Source organism: Hyaena hyaena, unplaced genomic scaffold (genome assembly GCF_003009895.1).
Source record: "Hyaena hyaena isolate Hyena2069 unplaced genomic scaffold, ASM300989v1 scaffold_164, whole genome shotgun sequence".
NCBI lineage: Eukaryota > Metazoa > Chordata > Mammalia > Carnivora > Hyaenidae > Hyaena > Hyaena hyaena.
The window spans coordinates 874,025-889,297 of NW_024080796.1; the positions used below are offsets into that span (position 1 = coordinate 874,025).

General features: G+C 44.5%; 2 protein-coding genes across 2 annotated transcripts in view; one reads left to right on the forward strand and one right to left on the reverse strand.

Annotated features, from left to right (window-relative positions):
• Nucleotides 1–10,318, forward strand: part of CREBL2 (cAMP responsive element binding protein like 2) — a 36,036-nt gene extending 25,718 nt beyond the window's left edge. The window contains exon 5 of the transcript XR_005529790.1: nucleotides 10,307–10,318. The gene's annotated coding sequence lies outside the window, so the exon portion shown is untranslated. The remainder of the gene's footprint in view (nucleotides 1–10,306) is intronic.
• GPR19 (G protein-coupled receptor 19) overlaps nucleotides 7,277–15,273 on the reverse strand; it is a 43,344-nt gene continuing 35,347 nt past the window's right edge. The window contains exon 4 of the mRNA XM_039239950.1: nucleotides 7,277–10,580. Coding sequence (XP_039095881.1) covers nucleotides 9,311–10,558 — 1,248 coding nt within the window. The 5' untranslated portion in view covers nucleotides 10,559–10,580 and the 3' untranslated portion in view covers nucleotides 7,277–9,310. The remainder of the gene's footprint in view (nucleotides 10,581–15,273) is intronic.

The window sequence follows — 15,273 nt, forward strand, 5'->3', positions numbered from 1 at the left end:
CAATGTGGGGCTCCACCTTTCAGGGATCAAACTCAGAAAGCTTGAGATCATGACCTGAGCTGAAGTCGGACGCTTAACTGACTGAGTCACCCAGGTGCCCCCAACTTTAATTGGCAATGATGGGAGTATTGATACATAGAAATCAGGGATCCCCAGCCCCCAGCCCCCGCCAGACTGTTTCCTGCACACCACTGAAAAAGGCCTAGTATAAGCTAGAATGGCCTGACCAGGCATATTGGAAGCCTTGAAAATATAGGACTAGAAGACCCATGGAACTGGAAGGACCCTTTCTGTAGGCAGCCTGGAGATATCCCTATCAAATTCAGATTTCTGTTGACCCGTGAACAACACAGGTTTGAACTGTGCAGGTCCATTTAGACACATCTTTTTCAATACAGCACAGCACAGCACTTATTTTTCTTACGATTTTCTTAACATTTTCTCATAGCTTACTTTATTACAAGAATAGAGAATATAATACGTATGCAAAATATGTGTTGACTTTATGTTATCAGTAAGGTTTCCAGTCAACAGTAGGCTACTAGCAATTAAGTTTGGGGGGAGTCAAATGTTCTCTGTGGATTTTTGACTTTGTGCCATGTTGACACCCCTATCCCCTGCATTCTTCAAAGGTCAACTGTACTTCATGAGACAGATGATAGTTGTGACTTAGAAACTGTTAAGCATTGCAAAGAGATGCCCAGCCCAACTCTAGAAATGACTAAAAGGTAAATCAGCTAAATTCTTAAAGCAAGCCCTGGGGTCAAAGTGGACAGACTAATTCACCTATTGTGCTGTGACATCCCCAAACACTATTTGGCAGGGAGGGGGTTGGGCTGGAGTTGGACAGTGAGCTTCGGCTTGCAGCCCATTTTGACTCCATAAGATACATATGTGAGCAGGAAACATTTCCTGTGGTCCAACAGAACCGATTCCAAACCTGCTGGGCCTCAGGGCCCCTTTGCCGAGAGGGAAAGCAATGCCTGGATAGCACTTCACTGCCCGAAACCCAACACGGAATCAAGTTAGCAGGCTGAAAATGACAGCGATGCATACACTGGGCAGGCTTGGGTAGTCCAGAACCAAACAGGCTAAATGGCCATCTCGGGCCCACACTGATGTTTGGATCGTACCACTTCAATGGAATGAAGACCATGCCTCCCAGCACCACAAGACAAGAAGGAATAGGACTTACGGATAATAATAATAATAATAATACCCCTCAAACCTCAGGCCAGGACAGCCCTGAGCCCCAACTGCCACAAAAAGAGAAGAAAGTGCATTGAAACAGGAACAAAGGAAGAAAGCCAAAAAACAATGGCCAAGCCTTCTCCCAGAAGAAGGCATTCACATTGACGTCAAATCCAAAATGAAAGTTGGCAGTGCCTCTTCCCTTGTGAGAGTAGCCCTGTGTTTTTACCACTCCAGACAGAAAAAGGAAAACCCATATGCCCTTGAGCCTTTTCGGGGAGGCAGAGTGGGAACTCGACCTAGCAGCAGCCAGTGCGGTGTCTTAAAACAGAGCTACACTAGCATCACTCTTCCTGGAGTGGGGCAGAGTGAAGAGGGCCAGCCTGGTGGGGAAAGGAGTCTTGGGTACAAATCAGAAGCACACAAACATAGCACATGTAGGCCCCGGAAATGCTGACTCATTTAGAGGACAACACAGTAGGTACCCAAGCCAGAGCTACTAGAAGCATGAAGTGGGAGAAGGTTCTTTTTCCAACACAAAGGACTCAGCATGGAGTTCCTTTCCATTAGCACTCCTTGGGTGAGATAAATGTTTCACAGATCATTAACCGCATCATCCTATACCTGGGGGTGACAAAAACATCGAGCTGAAGTGTGCTCATTCATTTGTTATCAGACAAAATGAAAATAGAATATCTCTACAAGTAGAATGTGTACAATCGCATTCTGAGTAAGATGGCTTTTTAGGAAAATAAATAAATAAAACTTAAAAAAAAAAAAAAGTGGCAGGCTGCCAGAACCAGAATCCTTGAACACTTAAAGGGGAACCAGGGAATGTTACAGCTACTGCTTAGATTACAGACTTAAAAAAAACAAAACAATGCCACAATTTGACAGGAACATTAATAACCCGCTCAACCAATGTTAACAAATGGCAATAGGTGCCAAGTACCTTGAAAGATGGAAAAATTCACTGAGTTAGCAGTGACTCAAGTAAAATAGCATCAGAAAACCTTTATTAAGGTCTTCGCATCTGTTCAGTAATACACTGAATGATTTACATGGATTTGGGCTCATTTTATTACTGCAACAATTCTATAAAGTGGTGTGATGGTTAGTCTCCCCTGTCAATTTAGCTAGCTATAGTACCTAGTCATTTAATCAGACACTAATCTAGATGTAGTGAAGGTATTTTGTAGATTGTGGTTAACATCTATGATCAGTTGACTTTAAATAAGGATTATTCTTGAGAATATGGTGGGCCTTATCGAATCAGTTAAAGGTATTATGAACAAAAATGAGGTTTCCCAGAGAAGAAGCAATTCTGCCTCAAAACTACAACATCAAATCCTGCTTGCTGGCCCGTCTCATACATTTCAGAAACTGCAACACCAGCTTGCCTGCCTGCCTGCCTGCCTGCCTTGCACATTTCAAGCTTGTCAGTCCCCTCAATGGCCTGAGCCACTTCCTCCAAATGTTACCATCTAGCTAGCTAGCTATCATCTAATTACATCCCACTGGTTCTGTTTTTAGGGTTCTAGAGAACTCTAGTACAGGTGGGCACCGCTATGTTCCCCATTTTAAAAATGGAGAAGCTGTGGTTCGAGAATAATTTGCTGGGTTAAACGGGTGGTAAGCAGAACCCAAACTTCAACACGGAAGTTGACTTCTGAGCCCTTGAAAGCAACAATCAGCCTGTTTATGACTAAGGAAAATTTTGCTGGCTGGATATATCGCTGGAATGTTGTACCTAATTTCCACTCATTTTCAAAAGGTCGTTCAAGTAGAATATATCTGCCTAGAGAATCAGATAGCCCAGAAGTGGACATGAATCTAGACTGACGGACAGAGTATGTATCTATTCTTCTCAGCAATCGTGCTGCCCGTTGTCTCTACCACATAACTCCTGTGTCCACTTCTCTGTGTCCAAGCGTCTGTGCCATGTCCTTATCAAGCACACTCAGGGTCCTACTAGCAGAATATAGTCTTTTTTTTTTTTTTTGAAAACATTTTTAATATTTTATTTTGAGAGAGAGAGAGAAACAGCATGAGCAGGGAAGGGGCAGAGAGAGAGGGAGACACAGAATCTGAAGCAGTCTCCAGGCTCCGAGCTGTCAGCACGGAGCCCGACGCAAGGCTCGAACTCATGAACTGCAAGATCATGACCTGAGCTGAAGTCAAGTGTTTAATGACTGAGCCACCCAGGCACCCCTAGAATATAGTCTTCTTTTTTTTTTTTTTAATTTTTTAATGTTTTATTTGTTTCTAGGAGAGAGAGAGAGAGAGACAGCATGAGCAGGGGAGGGTCAGAGAGAGAGGGAGTCAGACTCTGAAACAGGCTCCAGGCTCCGAGCTGGCAGTCAGCACAGAGCCCGACGCGGGGCTCGAACCCACGAACCGCGAGATCATGACCTAAGCGAAAGTCGGACGCTTAACCGACTAAGCCACCCAGGCGCCCCTAGAATATAGTCTTCTTAAAGAGACTGTTCTTTGAAAGATAGGGAAGCAGAATAAAGAGGATTCATTCAAAATTCCCTGGATGGCTCAGCTGGTTAAGCTTCTGACTCTTGGTTTTGGCTCAGTCATGGTCTCACGGTTCATGAGTTTGAGCCCCGCATTGGGCTCTGCAATGACAGCGTGGAGCCTCCTGCTCTGGATTGTCACTCTCCGCATCTTGTGCACGTGTGTGCACACACGTGCTCTCTCTCTCTCTCTCTCAGAATAAATAAGTAAAACTTAAAAAAAAAAAAAAAGTGGCAGGCTGCCAGAACCAGAATCCTTGAACACGTACAGGGGAGCCAGGGAATGTTACAGCTACAGCTTAGATTACAGACTTAAAAAAACAAAAAAACTCCCTTAGAGGAGTTTTAATCTGTATCTAGCTGTTGTGGGCAAATACCCTGAACGACTTTACTGACTGCCTGCTCAAAACCAGACTGTAGTCTCAAGCTTCCAGACCTACATTATAATCCTGGAAGCAGACAGACACGCACCCCTCACTGCAGAGGCCAGGACTTTTTGGGACTCTTTCCTGCAGAACTAAAATCACACATTCTTCAAATTATAAGTGAATCCTAATTGGATAGCCCTAATTGTATAATGCAGGGCTGATGGGGAGTTTTCAAAAGCAATCTTTTAAAGACACTTCTTCTGGAAAAGAATACAGAGCTTTGTTCGGTAGAGCAAAAAGTTTAGAATGGCCCAGATTATAGGGGATCAAAAAATTTAATTTCCCTCGGTCCGAGGGAAATGAGAGGGCCCTAAAATAAACTCAACTTAAAATAAACTTAACTGCCTACTCACCAGGAGCATAGGAATATTGACTTTTAGGGAAAGTTTAGATTGCACTGCCATGAAAAGGGCCACGAATTCTCAGAATCGAACGGTAGAGGGAACAGAAAAGACAGAAAGAGGCCTTGGTAAGTGTGGGTGGCACTGCCCCCAGTTTGGTGTCTGATGGGGTTTTGTGAAAATGATACCATTTGTAAAATGGATTTAAAATAATATTTTGACTAGTGATTTCATGTCTGTAAGGAGTATTCATTATTTTAGAATTTCCTCCAAATGTTTAGATGCTCCGTCTTTTGAACACACTGATTGATTAGTTAATCTACAGCTGCTTCTTGTGCTCAGCAATTTTCCCTGACTTGTTGCTAGGAGACCAGGACCTCTCAGAAATCACCCATGTGACAGGCATCACGAAGAGGTGGTGGGCTCTGCCTACTAGCCACAGTGCCATCAAGTGGTCATTCTGCAAAAACACTTAGACAAAGTCAGTTTGTGTCCCCTGTTCTCTAATTAGAGCATGCCAAGGTTGTCTCTGTTCCAGATGAATTAGCAGGTTAACGAACAGTGGGTGATTGTTTATTCTCTTAGTAGGCTTCTGCACACAGTAAGGATTTTTTTTCTCCAATAAATGAATGTCATGGCAAGCAGAATGGTGAAGTTAAAAGAAAGTTGGACTGGGGGGCACCGGACTGGCTCAGTAGGTTAAGCATCTGACTCTTGATTTCAGCTCTGGTCATGACCTCACGGTTCCTGAGATTGAACCCTGCGTCAGGCTCTGCATTGACAGCACGGAGCCTGCTTGGGATTCTCTCTCTCCCTTTCTGTCCCTTCCCCACTTGTGTGTGCTCTTCTCCCTCTCTCTCTCTCTCTAAATAAATAAACCTTATATATATAAAAGAATGTTGGACTCGTTGGTAGAAGACATTTTAGTTTACTCCTAATTTGACCTCTCTTGGTTGTGGTTTCCTTTCCTAAACACAGAGAGGCATGGGCTAGGTCTCTCAATGTTCCTTCTACTCCAAAAATCTGTAATTCTTTGTTGCTTTTACATGCAGCCCTTCCAGAGGAGCTTATACCTGAGGCTGGTCCTGGTCCAGTAGCTCCAACCTCTTTTGGTTATGTTGCTTCATAGTGAGTTTGAACAGAGGGCAGCAAGGCTGGAAGGGAAAGGGCAAGGCTGTGTCCACCTTATCTGGCAAAGGACTCTGCTCCCACATATGTGGTGGCACCCCACCTGGGTAAACTTGTCCTTCGTGAGCAAGGAACTCTGGCCCAGGGAATCAGGCATCTTGGGTAAAAACCTGGCATGTAAGGTCAACCGAGAAGCAGGACATGCTGTGGACTTCTAGCAGCAGGCTGGTTGGACTAATGCTTTCACTGAAGATTAGAGGAAAAGAACTCAAACTTCACCTTAAAGGATGCATCCCTGCCCCTTCCCCTGACAGTCTCTGAGAGCCTGGTATGAGCATCATCTGGACCTGTTCCCCACTATCACTTTTCTTGAACTCCTGTTTGGAGGCTATGTGGGTCCAGATTCATGGTGCACCTCGTATGCACCTGGTAAGGAGACGGGGGTAATGTTTTTTCTGTCTCCAATAGGCTGCCTCCCTGTGATTCATCTCTGATTCTTGCTAGGCAGCTACGAGCTACGGTGAATCTTGCTCTTGTACTGCTAGGACTTAGGCAAATCCTCATCAATCTGTGCATTATATCCAGTTTCCTCTGATTTCAGGATCAAGTGAAACAACTCGAATTCTGAATATTAAATAAGACTAGTGGTGCCTGCCTCGGAGGCTCAGTGGGTTAAGCGTCTGACTAGAGCTGAGGTCATGATCTCACAGTTCACGGGTTTGAGCCCCGCATTGGGCTTGGTGCTGACACCTCAGAGCCTGGAGCCTGCTTTGGAGTCTATGTCTCCCTCTCTCTCTGCCCCTTCCCTACTCAAGCTCTGTCTCTCAAAACTAAGCATTGAAAAAAAATTTTTTAAATAAACTAAATTACAGTGAATTATCAACATGCTAAGAGAATAGAGCTGAATTATTACAGGTCATGAGACTATTATTTGGTTGACACTTTTGTCATTATTTGGGGGATTCATTTAAAAAAAACCCTACTTTTATAGTGTCAACCAAATCACAGTCTCATGACCTATAATAAATAATACAGCTGTGAGACTGTCTCACTGAATTTCCACCTATTGGGATAAACTCACAGAACATTGAAGATAGAATGGAGCTAGTACTCATCTAGTCTTTTTCAGTTTAAACTGAGACCTAAAAACATATATAAAAACAAAACTGAGATGAATTAAATTTAACTTTTTACAATCCAACTTTTAAACATGTTCTTTTTATTTATTTTAATATTTTTTTAATTATTTATTTCTAGGAGAGAGAGAGAGACAGCGTGAGCAGGGGAGGGTCAGAGAGAGAGGGAGACACAGACTCTGAAACAGGCTCCAGGCTCTGGGCTGGCAGTCAGCACAGAGCCCGACACGGGGCTCGAACCCACGAACCGCGAGATCATGACCTAAACGAAAGTCGGACGCTTAACCGACTAAGCCACCCTAAACATGTTCTTTTTTTTTTTTTTTTTTTATTTCTAGGAGAGAGAGAGAGAGACAGCGTGAGCAGGGGAGGGTCAGAGAGAGAGGGAGTCACAGACTGAAACAGGCTCCAGGCTCAAAGCTGGCAGTCAGCACAGAGCCTGACGCGGGGCTCGAACCCACGAACCGCGAGATCGTGACCTAAGCGAAAGTCGGACGCTTAACCGACTAAGCCACCCAGGCGCCCCTAAACATGTTCTTTTTAAATAGACCAACAGTATGGACCAAAAAATGGCCAAAAATGCAAAGGTCTTCTCTTTTTTTTTAACAAGTCTGAACCACAGAATTCGAGAGGCAAGTGAGAGAAATGCCTAGCTCATTTTGTCATTTTAGAGTGCCATCTGCTGATGGGATAAGGAAGAAGATGAGGAGGAAAAAGGAAAAGAAAAATGTGAGATGTTCTTTTTGCCTTTTGAACTTGAAGGAAGCACCTCTATTTAAAAATACCGGCTCTGTAGATGTTTTGTAGATGAAATGCTTTCTTGTTCTTGTTCCTTGCCCTAAATATCGAACACAGTCTTGTCTCATTTCCCTGTGTCTATATCTTGGACGTTCAGTACAAGTCCAAGAACCCATCCACAGCGAAAGAAAAGGTGAGGGTCAGCTCATTAAATTCCACCCAGACTCTCCTTTTAAGAATGGCCAGATTCTCTTAGACATTAGATTTCCATTGAAGCAGCAACCAGGAGACCCGCCGAGGCCTGGGTGGGTCTGGCCACTCGTGTGTTCCTTAGAGGGACACCTGACACCTGTAATGCCAAGGGAAGAGTGATGTACTTGCAGTTAGAGACCCCGAGTGTGAATATCAGCCTTGTCACACTCCAACATGGGCAAGTCACAACATGTGGCATTCCAGGTTCCCATCTACGAAGCACAGATAACAAGAAAAGGTACATCACAGAATTCCCGAGGGGACAAAATGAGATGATGCAGGTAAAATCGCTGAAGAACTGGAATTATTATTTGCAGCTCTTAACTGGGATATGAAAACACATACCTGTCTTGTCTGTAAGCGCTTTATTGTTTAAATAGGAACGTTTTTAAAATGTGCTGGACCCAGACTGAAAGTAAGAAAAAGCTGACAAGCAGAGAAGAAAACCTCAAGATAGCACAGGCCAAGAAGAGTCTGAGCTTGGCCAGGGTATGATCATGTATTCTGGACAGAGATGAGGGAAAAGCGGCGCTGGCTGGAGGTACGGCCTCACGCCTGAGTGTCTAGGAGGATGAAGAAGGCGTGCCCTGTGCTTCCCATCTCTGTGGACAGCAATAGGGCCGGGCAGCCAAAACCCTCTTCCTGAAGTGCAGAGCAAAGAGAGATGCCATCTGTCGTTTCTCCCACTGGCATTTTCTAAAGGGCTTGCCTAGCAAGGACGCCTACTCGTTTGCTTTACTTTAACTCAAAGAAGGGAAGTAAACATTCTAGACATAGCCTAGATGGGACACAGATGTGAGAGAAACATCATATTGACCTTGGAACTTTCAAGACCTCATCAGCTGCTTAGGTTAAGGGAGAATGAAAATGAGAGATGGAGAGAGAGAGACAGAGACAAAGAGAGAGAGGGAGGGAGAAAGGGAGAGGGAGAGAAAGAGAGAAATTAGGCAGCTTTACAAGTTTTCTTTGCCTAAGAATCTTGAATCAAATTTAATCACAGAGGACTTCCCAGAAAGTTCCAGTATATTCCACCATATGGAGTGCTTTCTACAGGAGATCTGGACAGTGGTTACTTGGAAGACGGTAATGTAAAAACATGTACAATATTAATACTCCCTCAATGTTACTTAGAGAAATACAAGCCTCTGAAATGTGTGTCACAGAAGATTTCATTTGCAACAGAAGCCCATGGTTATAAAATTTCAGTAGGGAGGAGAAAAAGGAGACAGAATAAAACTAAGGTGAGTCATTAATCAGAGGCTATGTGTACGGTTTATGCTCTTGGGACCTAATAACAGTAAATAAAAAGTAGGAAAGCATTCTCTCTTTTACGCACGTAACTAATAGAGTAAAAGGACTATTAACTACAGCTCAAGGTGAAAGCTTCCCCTCAAACAAAAAGCAGCCAAAAGAAAACCACAGAAATTCTAATCAATAGTAAAATGCATTTTACAAAATAAAACATTTCCCTCAGAAAAGTTGATGGCAAAAAAGTGCATATAAACAGCTTCTGTTTTTAGAGTTAAAGCTTTTTAATCTCTGGCAACAAGGATAGTTGAAAGAACTCTGCGAAATTAGACAAAAGTATTTGGTGGATTTGAATTAATGGGCCAAGCGAGCTTTTTTTCCTTGGCTTCTCTGTCAAATGAATCATAGATCGAGTCTTTGGTTATAGTTTTGGCCGTGGGAGGAATTTCTGAAATGCCAACGTAGTTTTTTTTGGCCATCCTTGAACTGGTTGTGATCGTATAGGCATTGCTTCGGTAACACTTCATTGAGGACATGCAAAAAGTCTCTTTCATCCCTCTCCTAAAGTTGGCATTGTAAATGGAATAGAGTGTAGGTTTAGAGGCTGAAGAGCTAAAAGAGATCCACGTGATGACTGTGAAAACAAGGGAACTTTTCTTGGAGTCCCGCTCGGGGGGGTGCCACAGTTGAGCCACGTGAAAAGGCAGCCAGGAGAGAAGGAACAGTAGATTTAAAATGAGGAACATCTTGATCGTTTTCACCTTCGTCCTCGGGACGATGTTCATCGTCCTCCGCACTGTCCGGCCATCGGTGCCTATTCTCCAGATGTACTTCACGACCTTCTGGTAAAACAAGATGATGAGGACGGAAGGAATCACAAAGCCCACCAAGAAATGGATGACCGTGTAGGCGGTTCCTTCCCACGAGGCAGGGAGGAAGTAGTTGCAATGACTGTCCCAGGGGGAGCCGTAGAAGAAGAGCACGGGGGTCACGAAGGCTGCATCCAAGACCCACGACGCGGCGATCATTTTCTTGGCTTTTTCTCTGGACACCTTGAAGCTCAGGGGATAGACAATGGTGTAGAACCGGTCTATGCAGATGGAGAGGAGGACGTAGATCTGGACGCCCGGGGTGAGATACTGAAAATACCGCACAAGCTTGCACACCGCGCTGCCGAGCGTCCACCTCCCCGTGGCGAACTGAAGCAGGACGAAAGGCGTGCTGGCGAGGCTGACGAGAAGGTCGGCACACGCCAGGGAGACCACAAAGTAGTTGGTGGTGGACTGTGTCCTCCTGCTCCTGTGGATGACCACACAAACCAGAGAGTTGCCACACACAGAGAAGAGCCACAGGGCCCCGAAGAAAATGCTGGCCGTGGCCACTTCCCCAGGTCTCAGTCCGTCCTGCAGGTCCGTCCTGTTGCTCATCCAGCCGTGCTCCCCACGTAAGTCCGTCAGGTCACGGCTTGGCAGGCGTGTGGCCGTCTCGGTGCAGCTGTGGTTTCGGAGGGGCACCAGGGGCGTGGGGATGACCAAAGGCGGCTTGCTGTTCTCCATTCTGTGAGCAAAAACCATATTCACTTTTTTCCTCTTAGCTCTGGATAAGAAAAGAAGAATGAGGCCTCCTGTTAAAATGGCGTTATACAGGGCGACTCCTAAGGCTAACAATCTGATCTGACACAGAGACTGGCTGTCACCTGTCAGTGAGTAGGAGCTGTGTACTGGCGGGAACCCTGGACTCCCATCCCGAAAAAGCTCTGGCTCCGCTTCTTTCTCTTTCGTTTTAGGAGCTGTTTTGGCTGATCCCAGCTCAGGCTCTGTCTGGCCGCTCCCTCTCTTGACCCTTACTCACGTGAGGTAGAATTCGTGCCCAGCTCCATGCCCAGATATACCTTCGTTGCCTTCACCCGCTGGGGACCACAAAGGTTGCCGCTCGAATCTGGCTCATTGTTAAGGGTGCTACTCCCAAATGGAATGCAGGGCAAGTGGGTAAGAAGTTCCTAAACGTCAGCACACTGAGGCAGTGAGGCTGCGAGAAAACTTGGGCAGATGGAAACACACGGATGTCAGCTATGGAAACAGCCGACAGGAATCTGTGCAGACAGCCTGGCTAGCTCCCAGAGATGGCCCCATTCTCACTTGCGCAGAATTTCCAGTACAGAAGCATTTGGAAAGTACATGGAGCAACTGTACATAACACTTTCTTTTTTTTTTTTTTAAATGTTTTATTTATTTCTAGGAGAGAGAGAGAAAGAGACAGCGTGAGCAGGGGAGGGTCAGAGAGAGAGGGAGTCACAGACTGAAACAGGATCCAAGCTCAGAGCTGGAAGTCAGCACAGAGCCAGACGAAGGGCACAAACCCACGAACCGCAAGATCATGACCAAAGCAAAAGTCGGACGCTTAACCGACTAAGCCACCCAGGCGCCCCCATAACACTTTCATAGGGGCCAGAAGTAGCTCCTAATTTAATGACATCTGAAAATACCTTGTTTTTTCCAAAAGATGACATGGTCCACATTCTAATAGCATGCTACTTACAAATGATGTACCTTGATGTTACTGTTTCCTAAAATGACATACTGACTAAAGAACATACAACGTGTCCTCTAAAGAATGTAACCAGGTTACTGGAAAGCTTATGGCAAACGGATGATTAAAACCAGCCAACTATAACTGTTACTCAACAGGTTTTTAAAAGCTTATGATCCTTGAGGTGCCTGGGTTGCTCAGTTGGTTAAGCGTCCAACTCTTGATCTCAGCTCAGGTCATGATCTCATGGTTTGTGAGTTTGAGCCCCACATTGGGCTCTGTGCTGACAGTGTGGAGCCTACTTGGGATCCTCTTTCTTCTGTCTGCCCTACCCTCATTCATGCTGTCTCTGTCTCGCTCAAAGAAACTTAATAAACAAACAAACAAATAAATGCTTATGATCCTTAGATAGAGAAGAATAGTATAAAGTTAAGCCTTTGATTTTGTCAGGTACTATTTGGTAAGAATAAAAGTTATACTTTTGAATAGGTAAAACACAGAATTTTGGGCTGTTCAATTAAAATCGGGGTGACTTTGGTTGTAGTTGGATGATTAAGGCCTAATTTGGTCTGAATCTATTAGGCAGAAAGAGAAAGCACAGCGCGTGTATCCACAATAACCAGAGCAGCTCCCTGTGGCCTGCGGCACAGCGGGGAGCAGGGCCCAGCATCCCTGTCAGTGGCTCTTGTGACTAGCTTCACAAAGAAAGGTTTCTGAAGTTTAGAGGTGGGATTACAGAGCAGTTTTTGTTGTTTTTTTTCTTAAGGATTTCATGTTTTAGTAATCTCCACACCCAATGTGGGGCTCCAACTCACAACCCCAAGATCAAGAGTCGCATGCTCCACCGACTGAGCCAACCAGGCCCCTGCCAAGAACAGTTCTTAATGAAAGACCAGTTTTTAATGGCAGAACACTTCTTAATGGCCCACTTTTCCTTGAAGGACTTTTGCGCTAATTTGCAGTAGGGAGAAGAGTGTTAATATATACTGTTCTCACCCTGAAACCACATTCAACAAAAATCTAGCGTTCAGTGCGATGTAGTAAATGCCAGTCCTGCATGACCTTCAGGCTTTTTTGTTCATAAGGCAGCCTTACATAATTTCTCAAAAGAAATGTAAGATAATTAGAAATTTGACTACTAGAAGGCCTTTAAGCATGGCTGGCCTGGTGATATTATAAGAATACCAACCATACTCTCCATATTAAAAAAAAAAAAAAAAATCAGGATATGCAGCCTGAAAACAGAATGTAAGATCTAAAATTAGCACTGTCCTAGAAAATCTAGAATGCATGACCCTTGTACTTATAAAATTGAAATGATCTCTTCACCTTTATATGTGTAAAACTTACAAGATGCCAAAAAAAATTTTTTTTTAAATATTTAAACTTTAGGGGCACCTGGCTGGCTCAGTCGGTAGAGTATGTGACTCTTGATCTCAGGGTTGTGAGTTTGAGCCCCATACTGGGTATAGAAATTACTTATAAATAAAATAAAATATAATAACGATTTAAGGTTTAAAAGTAGGGGTGCCTGGGTGGCTCAGTCGGTGAAGCGTCCGACTTCAGCTCAGGTCATGATCTCGTGGTTCATGAGTTTGAGCACCACGTCGAGTTCTGTGCTGACAGCCAGCTCAGAGCCTGGAGCTTGCTTCAGATTCTGTTTCCCTCTCTCTCTGCCCCATCCTTGCTCATGCTCTGTCTCTCAAAAATAAGTAAACATTAAAAAAATGTTTTTAAATAAAATAAAAGTAAAAGACAGGCAATTTTCCCAGGCAGAAAGAGCTGTGCTCAACTTTTGGGGGATGCCTATGGCGTAAATAAACCAGGACTTGGTGGCATGGCCTTTTTTCTGTAGTCATCACACAGACTTTGAAGACTGTGAACTTACTTTTGTTTCTCTCTCCCTCTCATAGCAAAATTTTGCAGATGAAACTCAAGTTCACCACCACAGCTAAAGCACTGTGAGGACTTCTATCCTCTCCTCCAGCTGCATTACACCCGAGCACGTCTGCCCACTTCTCTAGCCCCACGCCTCGAGGACGAAGGTTCCTGTGGCTCAGGGACCTGACCAGGGGGCCTTGAGGGGCTCCAGAGTCCAGGTCTCCCCCAGTGATGGCATGACTTTCTGGACATTACTTACAACCGCTGCGGCTCTGTTTATTCATTCAGTAAACCAAGACACTATGCTAGGTACTGGGGAAATGAAGATAAGTAAGGGCCATAAGAAGGAAAATATATAAACTAATTGTAATCGACTAAGCAGCTAAGTGGCAAAGAAAAACAAGGACCCAATTTTGCGTGGGATACGAGAAAGAGACTTCACAAAGGAGGTGACGTTTGAGTTGAGGACTTCTAGGACTTCTTCAGGAAGACAAGCGAGTGAAAAAAACATTCCAAAGAAGAGAGAGAGTACGTGGAATGAATTTGGGGGTGATCTTTTTTGGGGCCCCTTTCCTTTAGGGGACATAGTTTCCTACCAACCACACCTCCCAGAGTATACAGTTTCTAAATGCTACAATCAAACTGCCCTAAATTCTCCCCAATGTTACAATGAGAGGTTACATTTTCTGTACTCATGGGCTGAAATGTGGTCAACAGAGGCTGAGATTGTTAACATATCCAGAACGGCTGTGGTTCCCTTGTTCACACAGCACTTTGTTAGTCCTTTACTGCAGCATTTTCCCAGTGGACTTTCCTTTAGAACAACGGTTCTCTATCTAGCTTAGCAACGCACTGGACTCTCCCAGGGAGCTTTTTAAAAATACTGATGTCCTGGTCCTACCCCCAGAGATTCTAATTTAATTGGCCTGGAGCGCAGCCCCCAGGTGATCCTAATGTGCAGCCAAGATCAGGAGTCCCTGCTTTAGAATTGTTTCCAGGTTTCTGACTTCCCCCATCAAGCTGCGGGCTCCCAGGGGAAGAATGTTATTCTTTGTCTTTACATTAATAATTGCTCATTAGGTATTTACAGAATCGAATCCATAAGGATAAAGAACTGAAATGCAGGTCTCCTACCCTAGGGGGCTCTGCTAGGAGAATTAAACCCAGAGATAGAAAGTCATGTGTCTTCTCAGGGAGCTGAAAACTGGTGACCATGGAGGCAGGGAAACAGACTCCTGAGTAGAGGAGGGCCCGCAAAACTGAAGTCACCTCCATTCGCTGCTACATGCAGTAGAATTCTCATTTAAGGGAGAGTGAAGGTAGTTGAGACGTCTGTCCTCAGACAGGCTTCTGCAATCTCCCCCCTCCAAACAGTCTGCCATGTTATAACTAAATTCTAGAGTCCCAAAGTAAAATTTCAGAAAGGTCTCCTCTGCTCCATTAATCTGGAAATAAATCCTTCTTCAAGGGAGTGTTTCTGAAATACAAGGGTTGTTATTAGTTATCATGCAGTAATTTTAACAGCAACAGGAAAAACTTATTCACCTCTTTCCTGCTCAACCTGTCTCTTCCTTCCCCTCCGGTTCTGAGACTGCCACATGACACACCCCACTGAGCTGAGTACTGACGTATATATATCTCTATATATTATTATTCACCTACCAGGCTCTAGGAGAGGTATTATAATATACAGGTGCGGAAATGGTGGATGGATTGACATGATACACAGCTAGGGTTTGGGTGGACCCCCCTCACCCCTCCGGAGCCTGGGGAAAATGCCTGTTACTCTGTATTGCAATTTTTATTTTGTTTTTGTTTTCAATTTTATTTATTTTGAGACAGGGAGAAGGAAAGAGAGAATCCCAGGCTCCACACTGCC